At 34.4% G+C, this 21,940-nt stretch overlaps 1 protein-coding gene across 1 annotated transcript; it reads right to left on the bottom strand.

Annotated features, from left to right (window-relative positions):
- Positions 1 to 4,900: 4,900 nt before the first annotated feature.
- Positions 4,901 to 21,862, bottom strand: LOC136798062 (small ribosomal subunit protein bS18-like). Its single transcript, XM_067054645.1, has 6 exons — positions 21,721 to 21,862; positions 6,819 to 6,901; positions 6,314 to 6,391; positions 6,056 to 6,122; positions 5,488 to 5,547; positions 4,901 to 5,149 (listed from the first exon to the last, which is right to left on the bottom strand). Exons 1-6 carry the CDS (start codon positions 21,818 to 21,820, stop codon positions 5,091 to 5,093), a joined length of 447 nt encoding a protein of 148 aa, XP_066910746.1. The 5' UTR covers positions 21,821 to 21,862; the 3' UTR covers positions 4,901 to 5,090.
- Positions 21,863 to 21,940: the final 78 nt, after the last annotated feature.

The following is a 21,940-nucleotide window of genomic DNA, read 5'->3' as shown; positions in this document are numbered from 1 at the left end:
ATAGGCCCATGAAGGGATTTCTGCAGAAGAGAGGGGAAGTTAAAAACCTCAGCACCACCGTTCAGCGAGTCGCATTAGAATTGTTGGCTCCTAGAGACCTTTACAAACGTAGTATCGCGGTTTAGGCTGTCATATTAAAAAGTAATTAAGAATGTCGCATTTTTTCTGCATGACCTAATTACAATTAATAATTTGTTGATTTGCTATTTCTCTTGTTGGTAAACAAAACAACAGAATGATGATGACACCAATTGCTTGGCTGCCTTTGGTCGAAACAAACAACCATTCAGTTTGTTACATGACCACATCCAACTCTTCCAACCTTTCACAACTTTTTCATATGGCGTGGACATTATGGTATTATTAAATAGGTTGATCCTTCTCAACCTTGTCCTCGTGTATCCTAGGCTTTATTTACGTTACTTATTGACGCCAGAGAATTATAAAGTGCTATCAGTAAGAATAAAAAAGCTAATAATACGTAGGGAACGAGGTTGGATCCTTCTGTGCAATTTCAAAATAAAATTAAAATGAAAGAAGCGATTTGTATGAAATTTCAAATTGTATTTTAAACATTTCGGTGACTTCCGACATACCATCATACCTATTAAAAATTCTTCCACGCACGAAGATTACAAATTCGACAATCATTTTTATTAAAATATACAGTGGGCCATCACTAGGCTAGAGTCGGTCATGATCTATGTGATACAGTAATGTGTAAATCCGAAGGCTACAAAGAGAAAAATTTTTTACACCTTATTCGCCCTTTTTACACCGGCCCTTATTTGCGTTATTGTTGGACTCGTGGCGTAATAAGGGCCGGCGTTAAAAGGGCCGGCATAAAAAGGGCCAAGATTTTGCAATTTTAAACTAAAAGTGGTGGCGTTAATTTTTTATCATTATATCTCAATTTAAAGGATTTTAGGTATGATTCGAAGACGAAAATAACCCATTGTTTTACTCCATATTTAATACTTCAGTGAAATATTTAATATATTTAAAAATCAGTGATTTTCGGTGGAACTTTCAACAGTTTACTACTGCAAGATGACATTTTGATGTAAATTTTAGTCATTAATCTTTAAATTAAAGCATAAGTAGCCATTTTTACAAATTTTGCGGTTATTAACAGCCCTAATTGGCGTAAGCCCAAAATTAGGCTGTGGCGTAATAAGGGCTGGCGTAAAAGGGGCCGCCGTTAAATTAGAGCCGGCGTAAAAAGGGACGATAAGGTAGTTTATGAAATTGGTTTCTCTTTAAGAAAGTAAAGATTCATTTCATTAACAGAGGGAATACGGAACTAATTTTCGCCACGCTTTTAGAATTCACCGGAAATAATTGAAATCAGCGCTTATGAAATTTTATGATCATTCGAAATGAAAGTTATTTATTGCTCAATTAATCAATTCACATTTGATTGTACGTGATTCCATGAAGATTTAATTATCTTAAAATTCAAACTTTACTACAAAGCTTCGTGTGTAGCATTTCGAGGGAGGTTAGTGTAACATAAAGACTGAATAAAACTTCTGAAAGTTTGTATTCGAAAGAAAAAGTTATTAAAAACATACTAAACCCAGTGGTCAAAGTAAGGTTTTTCGAATGAGACGAAAAAAGATTTAACACAGCAAATTAGCACATATTCTTGAATTTCTGATGAATTATACAGAATTTTGAGATGGAAAAACATCTTTATATACTCCACTGAAATGGAAGTCCGTTTGAGACGGAGGGACTTTGAACACTGTAAACCATCCTTCAATCTCGTGACGCAAAGAAGCAAAATTGTTATACTTCACTTTACTCATGAAAATCGTTAAAATTCACCAATAACCATATAACGGTATTTTTCAATGGAAAACACGCACCACATCTCATTCAAATGTTCACTCTATCACAAATCAATTTAAAACACTGTTTACACCCCATCACTACAGAATAATTTAGAATCACGTCACCACGCAAGAAATAATATCACGCCAACAGCAGAGAGCCTCATTTTGGCTAGCCCAATTCACAGAAAATAACACACGACATAATATTTCTTCCACAACGTTTATTAGCAATACTTGTTCTAATGTCAATTATCTTTCAATTAAGGGCTCTGGACATACCCAATTTTTCGATTTTTCACCAACTTAAATGGCAATTTCTGCATTTTAAAAAGGTTAATGTGTAACTTTTTTATATGTCCTGTTAAACCTACCTTTTTAGAATTAAAAATCACTTTTATGGATCTACCTGGCGGGGGTTGGAAATTGTACTTCTGAAAACCCAAAAATAAGGTAAATACAGACTAAAATTAGGCTATTTAGAGCAAAATAAGGGGCCTTCTCTTTGACAGCTAAATATATTCTTAAAAATTAATAAACGGGAGGTCCTAATAAGGTCCGGGGGGTTGGAAAAGTTTTAAAAAATAAACAAGCGGGGGGGGGGCGTTTGTTTGGAACCTAAGAGTATGTGCAACAAGGGTTAGGGACCTCCAGGTAGTTCAAAAAAGGTTATAAAGAATATTTGTTTGAATCGTGATAAAATAAATCTTTTTCGGGAATTTAGTGTACCCTTGTATTACATTTTCACTACCTTTCTTGTCATAAAGTATTGCACTGTGTTGAACCTTACAAAAACAACAATCTAGCGAGGCCAGCAGGTTGGAAAAGAAAAATTAAGGTTTTAACTCAAAATTAAAAAGATGAACTTAAAGTACACGCTTTTCTTTTTATAAGAACAGGTAAATTTTGACTCGGGCTGGGCTGTTCTTAATTTTTTTTAATTTTCAGGCTTATTTGTTCTCACGATGTTCTCTTGTTCTCTTAAAAAGTTTAGTTTCTTTAGTTACCATCTATTAAAAACTGTTAAATTAATTTGTTCATAGGTTTTGACCAATTTTCAGCCTTGTCTTCTTATAAAATTGTTCTTATATAAAAAAATGTATAAACGCACTCACGCAGACTAAAACGTTACATAAGTGTCGAGTTAAGTTCCTTGTACAAAATATAAAAAGTAGTCAGGAAATTAATTGTAAATAAAGATTTCTTGTTTGAGAAACAAAGTTCCTTGAGAAAAGAAAGAAGCAACTTTATTTTCATTGAAGGAAGTTAGAACAGGGAAAGTGATGATGAGGCAATCTTTTCATACATTCATCTGTTGATGTTATATAAAAATATGTGATTATTACATTATTTTTGTTCGACCGATTAGTAGTTACAAATGGCTTCCTAAAGGAGGGGGTGCAAAAAATTTAACCTCCACTAAAGTTAGTGCTTGCTACAGGTGGTGGCTACGAGGATCTTTGAAAACGGAAATATTGTCCTTGTGAATATCTTTTTGACAGGGAATTATACCGGGTGTGTCAAAAAAACGCGCCTATTTTCCGATTTTTGGCGTACAAATTTCTATTGAACAAAGACAAATGAAATTTTTAGGAAAGATTTAAAATTTAATTTTTTACCCTTGGTGAAAATTACACATTTGTATGTTCAGTTAAAGTGACTTTATGATAATTCCGCTGACTTAGGTCAATTTTTCATTGTTCACGGATTTTCATAGTTAAATTTTCCCATAGGAACAAGGAACTAAACTACCCTTCGTTTTTACGCTCTTATTTTGTCTCCATACTTTTAAAACATAAAAATGGCATCATTTTTTCATTTCATAGGTCAAGTTTTGTTCCAAGGTCAATATTTGATAGATTCTAGCTAGTTCCAACCAAGCCATTTTTTAACGTCAAATGCGACGACAAAAAAATACTTTCAAATCGTCAATGGTGCAGAAATGAACCGATGTTATTACTTTTGTAAATCAAAATCCTTAGGTTTTCAGTTCAACTGTTTTGCAAAATGTTAAAGAAGCAGAACGGAGCTTGTATAATATAATATGATCGATTAAATAATGGAAATGAAACGAATTGATGAAAATTTGTTTTGCTAAGAAATGCTTTACATTGCCTTGAACACCTTGAGATGTTACGATAACACTGTGAAAAGATTCCCAAAACCCCTTTAATTTGAAAACAAGATAAGTTTGACATTAAAAAATTTTGGTTTAGTAGGAATATTCCCTTCTGCATCTAGCTTAAACTTCAATTTCACTTTAAAACGGTTTTTACAGCTGATAGGAAAGCTAGAATGTAAAGGTTTGACGTCTTCTTTGACGTCAATTAATTGCTACTGTAAACAACACTAAAAGTAGTTATGATGCGAGAATACTCATAACTTTAAATTCATTTGAGGTAGCTCTGCCAAACTTTTAGAAATGTTTGGAAATAAAATGTACAATAATCACAAAAAAATTCATGCAGTTCAACTGAATAGAAAAATGTACGTCAAAGATTGTAAAATAGGGGCGTTTTTTTTGACACACCCGGGTATAAAGTAAATTTTCAAGGAAAGTCACGTACTCATATGGCTGAAAAAAGATGGGAATTGTCTAATTTCGTTATTTTAATTTTCTATAAAATACTTGGATTTTGTAATACCATAATAGGTGATTGCTAAGTGAGTGATTTCATCACATCCACAATAATTCTTTTAATCTAAAATGATTTCAAAACTTTCCAAAAATGAAGAGCAATTCGATGAGTTGAAACCAGAAACATACGAAGCAAAGTTGACATTAAAGCTTAAACCTTATTATTAAAACTAAGGAACTTCCTATTGCTGCTCCTTACACCCACTTAACACAAATAAGTTGACAAATTTCAAAATTATTTTCTATTGCAAAGGTCAAGAAGATTTCTTAATTTAATTGCAAACGTAATTGCAAAAGCGAAGTGTTCCTACTGTACTTCTTCAAGGTGGTCCTAAAAGATATTTCAAAAAAGGCTTCCTTGTTTAATTTTGAAAGTTTCTGTAAAGTCTGATAATAATTTCATGTCTAATGAATTTAAATTCGCTGATTGTTATATAATAATATTTCATTTTCAGTAGTAGTAAAAAAATATGTACACTTGAGTTTTCCTTTGAGATTGCTAGCCATATAAACACTTCAAATCCCTTCAAAGAAAGGTAGATGATACGGTACCTGTTGTTTCTTCAATGAAAAAAATTGACCAAAGTACCCTCTGCGCCTCGATTGACTTATGATCATCAGAATAGCTTTGGGTCTTCGTGAAAGTCAAAATATTTCATCGTAATTGGCATTAACCCTAAAAATAAATGTAAAGGATTCGTTTTAACAGAGCATTCGAGCGCATGAAAGAAAAACTGTACCAAAATTACCGACTCATAAATCATGGGCATGGCGAGCCACTTGGAGTGGGGGGTCTAATATTCAGATTAATTTTTACACCCTCAAAACACCCTAAAACGTTATTCAATTGGGGAGAAAAACAGTCTTTATGACTTGATTTGGTCTGTTTAAAGTTGTTCTAACGTATAACATAAGTATGGTCTGCAAAAAAGTGAGGGGCCATGTCCCCCGTTGACTAGCCCCATGTAAATGTAGTTGCAGAATCAATAATTAATAGTACATAATTAATATTACCTATCCTTCTTGCACGGTTGATTGCATTCGTCACTTCTTTTTGTTTTTTGTCACATAAACCTGAAGAAAGAAAATAAAAATAAAATCAAGTCTAAAATTTCTGCTCATCTAAAAAAATAGACTTGATCTTTTTATTCTCTGTATTGATCGAACTGGGGGGGGGGTGTTAACTGAACATTTCTTTTCTATAGTTATATTTTCCCAATTTTGAAAAGTCTTCAAATTAATATGTTCAAAATATAATTTTCAAATACTGTATTTCCCCTTTTTAGACCTTAAGTAGAAATCGCCCTCTAAAATACTCATTAGAATTTCATAGACATTAGCCATTATTCGAGGTTTTTGACAACCCCTTACCCCTTTTGAAACTATCAACAATCATAGTAGTAAAATTCGCGTTATTTTTTTAATCTTTTGAGGGCTTCTTAAATACAATGGATATTTCAATTACTGAAAAGAGTCGCCCTCTCATAAGTTCCACCCTAAAGAGCGCCACACCCAGAATCGCAAAGATTTGAAGAACGCCGCAACACTTATTTGAGGATATAAGTTAAATATGTCACCAAACCTGTGATTTTTCTGCCGTATATTCTTCCGGTGTTGGGTGAAACGAATTGAGACAATAGGCGCACATTCTGTGAAAGGAGGATAAATAAAAAAATGGGATTAACAAAAATCCATTTAACTGTATCGAAAAGTCTGATGAATTGTACGATGCAAGCATAGCAATTTTTGATTGGGCAAGGTTGAGTGAATTTAGAATAAGGTTAAATCTCAGAGAAACAGACAAGTTTTATAGAATATTAGAGCTTATTTTGAAGATTACCTTATAATCAATCTGAATATCTGTGTTCTTATGTGGACACAAAATGCATCCTGTTGGTTTGTCTTCAACGTCAAGTCTCTGAAAGTAAACAGCCGACAAATTTCTTAAACTTGTAAATATTGTCTCTGATGTAAAAAGCAGGCGCATCACATTTTTTTTCTTCAAATCTGTGCTCGCACGGGGCGAGAAGGAGCACCAGTTGTTTTTCATTTGTTTAAAAATGCTTCATAACTCATAAGCATTTTCTCACTCGGAAATTAACTTTGACTGTATTCCTATTTGAAATATAATGAAAAAAATGCACTCCAAAACCATGTATTTTTTTTAGCAATTTTTATCCCCGTTGGTATTACGATAGAAATTAGCATTCTAACTGGGGAAAAAAATTCCACCAGGGTTGTGAGACAGGGATGTATTAGCCGTTAAAAGCGCTTTTGGAAAGACAATACATAGTAGCCTATAAAAATGATAAAAATTGAAAGAACTTTAATTAATTATTACTTACGTCAAATTTGAGTTTCATGGCATCCATTTTCTCGCGGTGAATGCGCACTTTCTTCTTAACATTGTGATACTTTGGAAAACAAGCTACAGAAGAAAAGAAAGAATAAAAAAAATTCACAACATCCAATCTATTGTATAATAATAATTTTTTTACCGGCACATCTTACTTACTTTCTGTGTCTGTTCCTTGATTAGAGAAAAATATAGTGAGTAAGGAGAGCCATCAATTTTTTGTGGCAAGGGTCTGAAGGTCTGTATCACGGTATTTGAAAACTCACTTTCCTTTATCTTGGCACAGGACCATGTTTCACACCCTGGTGAAATGTTTACTTTTTTTCTGAGATATTCATCCCCGTATATAGTAGCCTCAAAAAAACATAACATTCCCCATATATTTTGAGCCTCTTATTTTATGAAATCCTGCCCTACCAAGTTGTCATTGTTTACAATTATCTGGATAACTTGCCAAATTTTTTTTCTTTGTGCTTCATCTTAAGCATCTTGAAAGATCAACACGCAGCATACAAACAGTCCAACATAATATCTCAAAATTAAAGATTTTCTCCTTAAAATAACGAACAATAATATGCCTGAGAAGACAACGTCCTGGGAAAGTTGCCCCTCCTTTAGTAACTTATAATAATTTTACAAGTATCCATTCCTGGTTGAGACCATAGTGTGAGGTCTGATAACCAGTTTTTCTTTTTAATAAATGTAAATAACTATAACCCACACTAATTACAGCGGTAGCTTATGAACCGTTTAATGTGCAAACAGTGTAAAATTTCTAAAGTAAAAGGGTGCAAAGTGAAACAAAACCTTTGCTAGTCAAATTGAAATTTTGTTAGCAAGTATCAAAGATAATTAAGCTCATTTCGCTAGCTGTCACTTCTAAGAAATTAAAAGTTTTTTTATGTCCAAACATTAAAAGGTTTTTTGAAAGGATGGTTTTAAGAGATGAGAGGATATGATATAATTTTGGTTTTCAAGAGAAGATAAATTAATCATTCTTCAACAAAATTACACACTAAGGGGAGCCATCCAAACTCAAACATGCCACGAAAAATGCTGATTTTATTTACAAACCCCCACCCCCTTCCATAACATCGCCGTGACAATCAAACTTAATATCATGATATTCAACCCTTCACTCTTTGTTATATAACTCATTGCAATTAAATTTTCTTTTTCTTTTGTACATATCATGATAATAATAATACTTATAACTTATATATACTAACACTTTACTCCCTAGGTAATTATTGTCTATTTTGTATATTCACAATTTTATTGTCACTTGTGTAATGCTAGTTTTGTGTTTAAATTGTTTGATTTATTGAGTCTTGTGCTCATGAAAATTACATTATTTCTGCAATGGCATAGTTTTACTTAAAAAATAACAGAGATAACTTCTATATACAATTTTTATTCACAATAATCCAGACGTAATTAATAGAACAGTTCGACTACCGAACTAATCGAACTTGGTCGAACTTACTGGAACTACAAAAGTTTGATTACATTCTTTAATTAAAATCTTTAAAAGCCGCAAAAATTGTGAGTATTCAGTTAAGTTCGACAAAACATATTAAGTGAGACTAAGTTCGATTAAGGTTGTTTAATGTAATCAAACTAATCGAACTATTAAAGGTCTCTATTTTTAAAGAGTTCTATTTTAGTTCGATTTCTTTAATCAAAATTTTTATTTTGAAGAATTTGTGAGTATTTGATTAAAGTTCACTTAGTAGAACATTAATTGGACAACAAAGCTCGATTAATTACGTCTGGGATACTGAATTTGGAAGATCTTCAATGTAGCTTTTTTTTTTTGCAAACTTCAAAGAACTGATTGTTGTCCTACTTTTGCAGGACTTTAGTTTGAAGTGCTTGGATGCAGCATTGGATACAAAGCCCAAATATGCATTTTCCATAAATTTTGTATGGAGATTTTAGGTAGGGGAGTCAACCAAAATTAAGCAGAAGAAATAAAAGTAGGCTCATCTGATAGACCTAAGCACAAGAGAAAAAATGAGGGTAACTTTTGAGAATTGGTAAAGTACTTCAAAAGAAAAATGGATTGTGAAAAACTACCTTATTGTACCTTATTGGAACTAATTTTCGCGGGAATTAATTTTAGCGTTTTTTGTTTTATCAAAAAATAGGAAAAATCCCTAGGAAAATGAAAGAAATTTGTTCAAAAAAGGGCAAAAATATGAAAATTAAAACCAGCGAAAATTCCAGAATGAAAAAAAAATGCAAAAATTAAAACCCGTGAAATGCAATTTTTCGGATATTTTTTCGACCACGAAAATTAGCGCCTGCGAAAATTAGTTCCAATAAGAGTAAATACAAATATTACTAGGCTTAAAAGTATTCAACGGCCTTGAAATTTGGTGTACGACAAGGTTGTCTGCTACCTCCAGTCCTATTTAACATATTTCTGGAATTCGTTATGGATGAGCTGAAGAGTCTCGATGACCACCTTGAACTAAAAGAAAATATGTCCATGGAGCTTAGGTATGCTGATGACACTACACTTGTGACGGCAATCTTTGAAAAATTAGAAATATCGACAGCTGAACTTGAGACCGCTTGTTCCAAATGGGGAATGAAGATCAACGCATCTAAATGCAAAACCATCAGTAACTCGCCAGTACCCATTCAAATCAACAATGAGAGCGTTGAGAATGTCAGTGACTTTGTTTTCCTGGGAAGTAACGTTCTAGGCACTACAAATGACATCAAACGAAGACTGGGCTTAGCATCTTCCAGCTTTGGACGCTTAAGAGATCAAATATGGCGTAACATAAGGCTGAAGCTGAAATTACGACTCTACAACGCGCTCATCGTCCCCATAGCAATTTATGCCTCGGAAACCTGGACACTGAAAAAATCAGATACACAGTTACTGCTAGTTTTCGAAATGAGATGTTTCAGATCACTTCTTGGCCTTACATTTAATGGACCGTGTTCGTAATGTTGAAATCAGAAACCGGCTTGGAGTCACCACCACCATTGTTGACATCGTTAGGAAGAGATGTCTCTCCTGGTTTGGCCATGTTATTCGCAGAGACCTGGATAATCCCGTCAAAATTGCCCTCGAAGACGACTTCACAAACCCCAGACCGCATGGAAGACCTCCAAAGAGATGGAAAGACCAAATGTATGTTGATACTGGTTCTGCACTGGCTCAACTAGAAGAAGTTGCCATGGACAGTCATGCTTGGAAAGCCCTGGTCATGAGGAGCAAGGGGCCTGTTCAGGCCTGAGCATCTAAGCAAGCAGAGATTTGGACGATCTGAAATTAACATGAATTTTTCTGCTTTTTCAAGGTAACAGCGGCTGGTTTTAATTAAGGGGGTTTTGTTAACACGAAATTTTTCACTTCATTTTAATAAAATGACTTCTAGTAATATTCGTGTAATAAGGTACTCACTTTTTTTGGTCAAACTGTGTCCTATCTTTTCAAAATATACATAAAATGGTGCGTGAAAGTAGACTAAAAAGATGATATCACACACACGTGGTCTCAAACATCATCTTTTAAGTAGCAACCGCTATTGAAGTGATTAAAAAGAACCCTCCCGGCGCTCTGGAAACTTCCGGCTAAAAAAACACTATTTTTACTCTCCGGAAAGTTCCGGGGCAAGTGATTTTCAACACGTCCTAAAAAACTGTTTAAACATGGTTACAAAAAACATTGATATGATGGTTCAGCCATTAATGAAATTGAATTTGTCACATTATATTCGAAAGCATCACTGGTTGAAATATTGAAAAAATTAAAAAACATGAGGTTTCACTTCCATGAGTTGGCTGATTTTTTTAAGATAGGTGTGTGCGACTGCGTGCGCAGTTAGTTCTCATATGATTAGCACAGCGAATGCGCTATCGTAATTATATCGCAGATATCGTGCTCGGGAACACTGGAAGTGATCCAGAATGGCAAAACGGCACTTTTTGCCCTGGGCGTTTATGGAGCACCGGGAGGGTCCTGATTAAAATGGTGCAAAACAAAATTTACTAAGCCAATGCTTGAAAGCATCTTAGAAAAAGTAGCAGGTAAAAAGTTTTTATTTCAGTGGTGAAAACTCAAGATTTCCACATAAAGTTGAAATATTGCCAAAAAGGAAACAAGGGCCAGTAGACCACAACGAGTATGAAAAGAAAGCTTTTTGTTTCCCACATTTTCTCCCAAAAAATCGCTTGATGGTTGTCTGCTGTTCTCAACTGAAAATTGATCTGACTTGTCTAGGACAGAAACTATAAAAAGAAGTTAACACCTTCCTAGCAACTGTACCAGCAGTATAGACCTTACTCTTTATACAAAAACTACTGGAAACACATATTTGGACTTTGTACCCTATGCTGCACGCAAGCACTTACGCCAAAGTCCCGCAAAAGCAGGACAAAATCACTTTTTTTTAAGTTTGCAAAAAAACGCCTCATAGAAGATCTTTGAATAGAGCAGTAAAAAATATAACTTTTCTGTTTTTCCTTTTTTTTGAAAAGTTCTAGGAATGAAAATAAAGGGATAATGATAATTGAATACTATCCACTGATGATCCACAGCACTATCTTAAAGCTAGAATCGCTTCACGTACTGTTTGCTTGAGAAAATGATTAACAGATAAAATTTTTCTGTGTTAAAAATGGTAGACTCAGCTGTGACAGATCATTTCGATGGAAGGTTGTTGGAATGTTTACAACACTCTTCACATTTGAATCCTTTGTTTTATTGTCAATGATGACAGTGTCGTTAGATGTTTGTGATTGCACACTGTTGTTCCCCTCAGGCAAAATCATTGATTCTGTAGAGGTCACAAAATTGCAGAGTTTAGACGTCGAAAAAAATTCAAAATGGCTGCTGAGCGAACACTGACAAAAACAAAAACAAAAATTTTCAATTGCCTACTACAGCAGAATAAAACAGAGAAATGCAGTATATAAAATAAAAAGTAAACAAACCTTGAACCTTTTGTTTGTCAAAATAAAGAAAATATTCTAGCTGCAGTAATGTTTACATTCAGAAATAAATCCATTTACTACCAGACCTACAACAACCACCAGCAAGGTTTCAAACCACGCTGCATTACGTGCAATGAATTCTGACTTTAAAAATGTTGGTCCAGTTCCCTGAAAAGGGTATGATTACACTTAACCAAATGACTTTTTTTTTACAATAACATTTGTCTTCTCACAAATCTCAAAATATAGGTTATAAAACCAACACGGGGGTCAACTTTCTTTACAACAAACCTTCAGATCAAACTTTATAAAGATCAACCATGTAAATGTCACTTGTTTTCATGATAGTTTGATAATATTAAAACTTTTTGTGTATATTTGGTTTTTCAAAACCATTTCCCTTTCCCGCAGCAGGCTTTAAAGTTCATGTTAACCCTTGGTTTTTTTGCGCGGTAATCTAGAAAGACCTTTAGTGCAGTATAAACAAATGATTTCAATGGTTTAAAAAAGTCAAAACATCAAGCTATATCACGTGATCAGAATCATGATCAGAGTGAACAGAAGCTGGTCATACGTCATATGATATTTTCCTGCGTTTCAATTTGGCAAAGTTTAGTAAACTCAACCATTTTGGCTCGACTTGATTTTTCAAGCAGGGATTTCTGTAGAATGATAAAATATGGCTTGGCTGGAATCCAGACGTTACTAATCAATAAAATCGATTATCGATTATTGTAACTGCCAAAATGCAGCTAATTTGTCTTTTAGTTTTACGTTTGTTTTCATCTTTTCCTTTGTTCTTAGATTTATTATTTGATAGGACTTTTGCAGTGAAATATAAATGATTACTATATAATTTGTATTAGTCCCACGTGTATTGTTTATTATTATGTGTCTAGAGAGTTGTGTATTTTATTGTATAGTACTGTATTGTGTGTATAGTTACGTGTTCGTCCCTTGTGGATCGTCTAGTTGTTGTATGAGTTGTTGTGATGTGTTATAAATCTGCGTGTTGGAATTTTGAGTGTCAGTTGAAAGTATCTGTCGACGTGTACGTGTATGTTCAGTCACAGTGTTTTTAGTAAGTTTCTATTTCTTCTTTATATGTTATATCTTTGACTTGTCTTTGTAATCTAACTGATGTATCTTTATATTTTGACTTGTACTGTATTTATATTTCGCTAGCTAAAATGTGTTATTTTATTCATTTTTAGCCATTTTCTACCGTGAAGATGCGTTCAAGAAAACTTTTGGCTACGTGTTAATTTTTATGTCGTTCGCTACCTATTTTGACCCTATTTCGACCCGAACGGCAGCTACAGTAAAAACACTATGAACAAGCTCGTGCAACGATGGCAGTAAATTGTTTGATGGACTCAACCAATGGAATCTTAGTTACAGTTTTAAAAGTTGATGAAAGAACACTCGTATGGTTTGTCGAAATATGATTTCTATTTATTTAACTTGAAAACGATATGTCGCTTGAATTGGCCTACCAGTTTGGTACTCAGAGGATTAAATTTATCGAAGCAATTTCTCACTCCTGTCGAACTCTAGAATACATCTTCAAAAGTAATGACGATATTGAATTGGTCGTTTGGATGTTTCGTGGTGAACACAACGCACTATTAAAACTTTTGAATGATTTCCTAAAGTTTTACTCAGATTACGAATGTTTACTGTCAAACTGCCCAGATGAAGATGTATATGGTAAGAACTTAATTGAAAACGCCTACAAACTCTTAGATTCTGCTCCTGATCATTTGAAAGATCATTACTTTGTCAATCCAGTCTTGGAAGAAGTTCCATTGAGAAATGTGAGCGTAGTCTCACCCCGTCTGTGCAAGAAGTTGCACATATTTTTGACAAAGTTTTGAACGTCGAGAAATTGAGAAATGCGAGCATTGTCTCACCCCCGTCTGTGCAAGAAGTTGCACATCATTGCGACAAAGTTTCAACTGCTGCTATTGAAAAAAGGAAATTCAAGTTCGTTCGAATTAAGTACTCATATTTAGAACCCAACGATTCTACTGAACCATCCGAAGAATCAGCAGTTTATTTTGAGGAAAATCATAAAGGTTTCGCACAATCGATATTGCACTCCTTCAAACTGTTAAAGACTTGGTCAGAGGAATTAAGACGGCAAAACAAGGAACTTGAATTGTATGACATGATGTCATCAAGATTGTTATATAATAGAATCTTTCTACGATTCTTTTGGATGTATTTTTCGTTTCTTGATTTTAATTTCATTGTGTTGCTTGTCGGTCTTATGTTATACTTTTTGATTGTTCTATACGTGATGTTAGGATTTTATTTTGGTGTGTCAAGAATTAGTATTCTTGACAGTTGGGAGTGTAACTGCCAAAATGCAGCTAATTTGTCTTTTAGTTTTATGTTTGTTTTCATCGTTTCCTTTGTTCTTAGATTTATTATTTGATAGGACTTTTGTAGTGAAATATAAATGATTACTATATAATATGTATTAGTCCCATGTGTATTGTTTATTATTATGTGTCTAGAGAGTTGTGTATTTTATTGTATAGTACTGTATTGTGTGTATAGTTACGTGTTCGTCCCTTGTGGATCGTCTAGTTGTTGTATGAGTTGTTGTGATGTGTTATAAATCTGCGTGTTGGAATTGTGAGTGTCAGTTGCAATTATCTGTCGACGTGTACGTGTATGTTCAGTCACAGTGTTTTTAGTAAGTTTCTATTTCTTCTTTATATGTTATATCTTTGACTTGTCTTTGTAATCTAACTGATTTATCTTTATATTTTGACTTGTACTGTATTTATATTTCGCTAGCTAAAATGTGTTATTTTATTCATTTTTAGCCATTTTCTACCGTGAAGATGCGTTCAAGAAAACCTTTGGCTACGTGTTAATTTTTATGTCGTTCGCTACCTATTTTGACCCTATTTCGACCTGAACGGCAGCTACAATTATAATCGCACGATGAGTTATTTTTTCTTATTTGGCGCTCCTTCAAAGAGAGCAATTAATTGTTAATTGCATCCTGTAGAGAGCAATTAATCGTTAATCACACTCTTCGATGTCGCGCCAATGTTTACAAAATTGAATTTAAATTTAATGTTTTTTTCTTACATTTTTTTCATCGAATGTTTTAATTGCATTCGAAATTCATTTAGAGAGAAAGAAAATTTATAAACAACAATAAAAGAATAACATAGAGAGAAGACAAAAAATATGACTTTTAGTGGAATTTACTTTCCCTAACAGGGAAAAAGTAGCGCGATTAGCTTGTAATCACATGATAACGAGTACAATTTGAGAATAATTGCACAAGTGATTTTTTTGTTATTAATTTTCCAAGTCCGAAAGGACGAGGAAAATTCTAAACAAAACAATCACGAGTGCAATTTTCGAATACAAATTGATAGCTAATCGATAATTAGTCAATTGATTAAATATCGATTAAAAGCGATAATCGATAAATAATAAAAAAATTGTGAGTATCGATTATATCGATCAGATATAACATAAGATATCAATTATATTAATTAGATATCGATCCAAGTTTCATATATTATCGATTTTGAACACGTTTTTTTTTTAAGAAACACACTTTTAAGAAACACGAGGCTCAGAATGCCTAAAAACTAAGAAACATGCTGAGGCTGAGAATGAGAAAATAACATTTCTTATTCGTTTTTTTTAACAACCTTCCAATCCAGCCTTCCATGAGGCTGATTATGTCAAAAAGTTTAGAAGCATGTAAGAAACATTTAAGGCTCAAAAGGCAGATTTCTAAAGAAACATTGAGGCTGCTTGGTAAAACTAGTTTCTTAAAAAAAAACGTGTTAAAAATCGATAAGGTCGGGGTATCGATTATATATCAATATTAATTGATATTATCAATTATCAACACTGTAAACGATATTATCGATTAAAAATCTACTATGATAATTTAATTGAGTGCTAAAAAATTGTGAGTATCGATCAGCTATCGATTATCGTTTTTAATCGGTATTTAATTAATTGATTAAACATAAAAGACTTTAAGAGGCCATTTATATATTTAAGAAAGGGGTGTTATATCATAAATAAATTATGTAAGTAAGTGATATTTTAAGTAACAAGTTCATTAACATGAAAAACAAAGTATTTTATAGTTATCAGCGTGGGCTTGGCTGCCATTTTGAATTTCGATTTTTTTTCTCCTGTACTCGGCAATTTAGAGGTTGTTCGTAATACGCGATTTGGCTTACGCGTAACACTTGTGTAGAGCTTTAGCAGCTAGCCTGACCAGACGAGTCACTGCTTGCCAACTATTTCCACCTTAGGTAAGCTGACTCAATTATACATATAAATGTTGGAAAGAACTCTTGTCTATTGCTCGTTCCGACATCGACTTTTTATTTCTGCCTATCTTCTCTGAGGCTCTTTTCTGACCCCCTGGTGACCTTTCTGACTTATTTACTATGTTTTCTGACTATTTTAAAGTGTTTTAACTGACCTTGAAATATTGACTCGACAGGGATTCGAACCCACCAAATGAAAGAGTTTCTGATCAGAAACCCAGCGCGCTATCCGTTGAGCCACACTCGCTCAGCAGAACACCAAATTTGGAAATACTTATTGAATGAATAAAAAGACGGGGGTAATGTTATTATAATATGGGTAAAATTGCCCCTTTTTTAACCTGACTGAAATTCGAGCCGTTACTAGCAACCCTGCGGGGCTCAGGGCGCCGAGTATGCACCCGGCACAGTGACAAGCCGCTATTAGCAACCCTGACCTAAACAATCCCAAACAGCAAAACCCCTGGAAAATTTAAAATGTCGGAATGAGCATTAGACAAGAGTTTTTTCCATAAATGTTGCTCTGTTGGGACGACTTTACAACATTACTGACAAAACATGGGACGGCAATTTGGCCACCATTTTATCAAACCTCCAAAGTCATTTGATTTGAGTTAAGGAACGGCGAATTTAAAAATACACGGATCTCTCTTTCGATTTTACAATAAGTGAAAATACAGACCAGATATATGCAGCATGTTTCAACCAATCCTCCCAAACAGTTAGTCACACTAGCGTCCCGCCAAAATGCGTATCAAAGATTAATTAAAAGCGCTTTATCGATCACTTGACTCTCAAGCAAAAAAATGCGCCGCAAAACTTCTAGAGGGATTCATTAATTTTTAATGAAATTAAAATTTTCAAAAACTTTAAGAAATTGCCTAAAATTTGAGCCATAGATGAAAAAATTTGAGCCAAGCCAACCTTGAAAACTAATTTGAAGATCAACTTCCCAAGAAAAAGATCTACGGGGGAGGCGGAACCCACCTAGATCCGCGCACCGTCGGATAGGCTATTTCCCGGAAATTTTGCCGGACCTCAAACAACAGCCCTGTGAATTCAGACAAAATCACATCGGCACGTAAGTGCCGACCAAAACCGGCCGTAGGCCAGCAAAATTTTGCCGACCTAGAGGTCATTTTAGGTCGGCAAAGCCGTCCTAAGTAGCTTGTTTAGGTCGGCAAAGACAAAATAGGAAGAAAATTAACCAACTAACAAATTCAGCTGCTCTATACCGTAGAGTCGTTTAATCTCGACATACGTCTTGCAATCTCGACACCGGATCTGTAAAATAATCAAAACAAACCTTGAATGAAATTCTTGGTATCATTCTTATGAACAAGTTCATCCATCAAACTAGAAGTTCAGTAAACATTGCAATCCTTTCAATTAAAAAGAAAGCCAAATTATAAGCAGTTTTACACAACACACGAAACGCATGCAAACTTCCTCGTAACTTTCTCGTGTCCATCATTAAAATTTTACAACTTTATTACGCTTCAAGTCACGTGATAAAAATAATTCGCGCGCTTAGCCTGGTTTCCCCTTCCTTATATATAAAAACACACGCTCTAGGCGCTAACAGGCCGCACGCTGTGATGGCCAGTATGGCGGTCACATTAAATTCAAAAGGAAACCGGGTTCTTTTTATTATTTTCGGTTCACGGTAAAAATGTCTACCGTAAACGGCCATAACTTGCAACGAAAAACAGCGTTTTTTGACTAAACGATGCTATATCTTTTAACCTAGAAAAGTTATAGCAATGAAACTTTCACAAAATAAGCTTCTACCTTATTCCTTTTTAGATTACCATACATTGATCCAAACAGAAACTTCAATCGAAAACGTCGTTAATCCAAAGATGACCAAAAAATTTTCTTCAAAGTCCACAACTTGCAACGGTGCTAATTTCATAACAACAACATACTGAGCACGCGCCAACTCTATCACATGAAAAAAATTTGATTTCAACAAATTTTAATAGCATAATTAAAAAATGGCACAACGATGGAGTGCGTTGTTGTAGACAAAAGACGGATCAATTTGTGAATTACGATTACTTTTCACACATGCAAATTCATAATTGGTTTGGCTTTTTTATGACGATAAGGGAACATTTGCAAAAACATCGATAGAAAGACGGGGGGCATTACTAAGCGGAGAAACTCAGTGTAACGAAGGTCTGGGATTTCGTACCTTCGACGAGTTGAATGATTCTTCTACACCCCCATCTCAATTAAAGCAAAATAAAGTCTACTTTAATTGGATTAATTTTCGCGAATTTATATTTTCGCTTTTTTGCAAATGCTTGCCTTTCATTCACGAAAATAAAATCTTGCTAAATTGCGAGAGAAAACTGAGTTGCGAAATTCAATACTCGCAAAACTTTTGTTTTGCAATCGCCGATTAGTGAATATAAATTCAAAAAAACGAACCTTTTGCCTCGCAAAATTACAGCTTACGAAAATTAATTCAATTAAAGTATGCTGAGATGAAAACGAATTACGACGGCAGGTTACGGTAACAAATCAAGGACCATCATCCGTACCTTATTGTGATTTACCATCTTATGGGACTCAAAATTTGGAAATAGCGTATAGATGGATTTCCATGAAAATTTTTGAGAGAGAAATTTTGCCGAATTCGCCAAATTTGTAAGGCAAGAAGTCTTCCCTTAACAAAATGGAAAGTTTTATCGAAATATAGTACTAGATGTTTTTGACTGGAGAGATTCAATCATATATAATATATACTTTCATAGGGATGGAACACTAAAAACGCGTAAATTTTTCTCGGGAAGAATCTTTAGCGAATATTATTGGGTATCACTATTTGCGTGTTTCCACAAAAAAACAACCACCTTGCTCTTTCAAATTTTAAGTTTGACACATTTTTTTGGTGGTGATAAAACACAAAATGAAGACATTCGAGGAAGAGAATAGGCTCGGGAAAGCTTATACGTATAAATAACGGTTTAATATATTATTTGTTTTAAGTCTTTCGTCTTCTACCGTTGGAATCCCCGATCCTCGTCATAGTATGCCAAATTCATTCATCGTTTTGCTATTGAACTTTACTTCCGGGGTGAGAGAGGAGAGAGAGTGTTTTCGAGCTTATGTATTATATAATTACAGAATCTAATTTTTGCATTGAATCGTTGAATAGATACAAAAAAGTTCGTCCCCGTTGATTTCATCCCCATTTGAAATCCATCCAATGTAAAAAATTGCACTCCAAAACCATCTACATTGTGTATTTTAAAGCTTGGAACAATAGAATTCCTATCCCCATAGAGATTTTGATAGAAATTATTGGCCCCGTTGTGGGAAAAAATTCCACCGGGGCTCTGAGACAGATGTTTCGGCATGACATGATTTACCGTATATATATAGGAGATTTGTTAAAATTCGAGAAGAAAACGGATATTTACTTTTTACCATGTATCCCGTCACTGTTTGCCCGGAGTTCTGCGTTCGCAAAGAGTGACCCCTCTTAGACTGAGAAATGATTGTTTAATACGCTACTCCTTCTCTGGTTCCCATTGACGAGATACCGTTATATTCATCAGAATACTCATCTCATCTTCATCAGAATACTCATAACGCTCATTTGACGTTGACTTTGCACACACCCCTGTCTCACAATCTATATCGATCGATGAAACGTCCATATACAGTGTTACATATACTTTCTTTTACACCCCTGTATCTTAACTAAATTCGGAACAGGTTTGAAGGAAAAATAATCGCTTTTGATTAAAAAAGTTCTTAAGAAAAATTCAAAATTAGCGTGTACAGGGTGTGTTTTTCTTTTCCGAAGCTCTTATCCTTCTTGCATTTCTATACTTTACAAAATTGGCTCTGAATTTACTCCTCATTCCTGGTTGTTGCTTTTTTTATCCGTCCTGTCTTTTGGTCATTCTTTTTTCCGTAAATCCAACGAATTGGAGAACTTATTCAATTAAATTTTTCTTATAAAGAAACGCACTTGAACATCCTTGACCCCCTGATCGTAAAATTGATGATTACAGTTTAACGACGAATGATTTTATTGATTTCTTTTGAGGCACTTTTATGACACCAGTCTTGTTATTAACATGATTAGTTTTCGTATGGGACATTAGGAAGCAGAACTTCAGCTGAGATCCTTCAGTTACATGGTTGATTGATTTAACATGTAAGCATTGGTAATTATCCAATTTATGCATCGAAACGTCTCTTCGTTGTGAAATGTAATTTAGCAACTTCAATAGAAGAATACGGAAGAACGAAAAACTGTACGAGCTGCGGATTTCGACCCAGCAAGGCCTCGTCTTTCTTCTTTCGAACTTTCTAGAAATCGCATCGTAAGAGAACGTCAATCGCCCAAGCGTGGGGGTTTATTGGAGTGACCTAATTATTTTCACTTTTTCATCTTCATCTTCGCGAAAAATTATTCAATCGGGCTTGTTTTGCTTGATTAACGTGTAGTTTACCATTTCAAACATTCCCTGAAAAAATGAAAGAAAACGAAGCAATCAACGTGGAGAAAACGTAAATAAACAAAGCTGTTGCAAGTTAAGTCCGTGTTGCAAGTTATGGCCGTTTACGGTACTAAAAAATTCATCGCGTGCAAAATGTTGTGTTGTTGTGATTTAGACATCTTCGTTGAAAGCATGCTAATTAGTTTTTAGCGATTACTACATCGTTAAAGTTTTCTTTTCAAATATAAGTATAAGTAATAACACTTCACATTTCTCATATTATATTAACAATCTGTGACGTGATAGAGAGAGAGTACATTTTAGTGATTGATTGATAACTTTGGTATGTATTTGTTTATGTTTGATTTTTTATTTCGAAGACCAGCCTACAGCTATGTCGAGATTGCAAGACGTATGTCGAGATTAAACGACTCTACGGTAATTGTGTTATTAAGTTTTATGTTTTATAAAAAGAATGGAACGAGGCTCGATTATCATGTGTTATCAAATGATAACACAATTAGGTTAACCTAACAAATAATATTTTTCCTCTTAGGTCGGCTTTGTCGACCCAAAACATTTCTTTTGACGGCACGCCGACCTAGAGTGTAAATTACGTCGGCAAATAAAAGCCGACTTCAGCTCAAGTTACGTCGGCTTTCAGGTCGGCATTGCCGAATGCCGACCTGGATTCACAGGGCTGAAACAATGACCCATTTACATGTGCGGAATTATTTTTACTGTAGCGTATAAACAAGGCCTTAAAAATCGAAGTGCTGTCTTGGGAATTGAATGACAAAATTTGGTTGGTTGATATTTGGCTGCTGCACGTTTTCGCAATCGGTCATTTTGTCTGAATTTAAGTTTTCAAGTTTTAATTGATTGTCGTCTTGGGATCTTTAACTTGATTCAGGTAACTCTCATCCTTGTTGTTGAAATACATCCTGTAGATGACTGATGTTGTTTTTTCTGAAAGCTAAATTTGCTAGTGTGACTAACTCACAAGTGTTTCAACCGGTATTCCAACGAAGCGAACTGCAACAGTTTTAGAGCAGTTGATGGTACAAGTTGGCTGGATGAGCTGTCCAATGCAAAATCAGAACAGAGGTATGTATAAGTATATTATAAAAAAAACATTGAAAGGTACCTGGAACAGACGTATTCAAGCCAGCAACTATTTGTAGCTCTGGAACAGAACTTCGAAAAGCAAAATTTCTAAATCCACATGCTAAACTCATGGCCGCCATATTGTTGATATGTTATTTCGGACCGTGGAGCAAGCTTCATATATACGGCAATCAAACTACAATATATTGACTTTAGGTTGCTGGACAACTCCGACAAAATTTTGAAACTTCTGATTGGGA

Source organism: Clytia hemisphaerica, unplaced genomic scaffold (assembly GCF_902728285.1).
Source record: "Clytia hemisphaerica strain Z4C2 unplaced genomic scaffold, Clytia hemisphaerica genome assembly, whole genome shotgun sequence".
NCBI classification, from domain to species: domain Eukaryota; kingdom Metazoa; phylum Cnidaria; class Hydrozoa; order Leptothecata; family Clytiidae; genus Clytia; species Clytia hemisphaerica.
This window is presented reverse-complemented; position numbering and strand designations above follow the sequence as displayed.

Coding starts and splice junctions, on each gene's coding strand:
- LOC136798062 (XM_067054645.1), bottom strand. CDS start 21,820: ATGGCGGCCATGAGTTTAGCATGTGGATTTAGAAATTTTGCTTTTCGA. Junction 6,902..21,720: donor CTTGAATACGTCTGTTCCAG/GTACCTTTCAAT, acceptor TTTCTTCTGTAG/CTTGTTTTCCAAAGTATCAC. Junction 5,548..6,055: donor ATACGGCAGAAAAATCACAG/GTTTGGTGACAT, acceptor TTCTTTCTTCAG/GTTTATGTGACAAAAAACAA.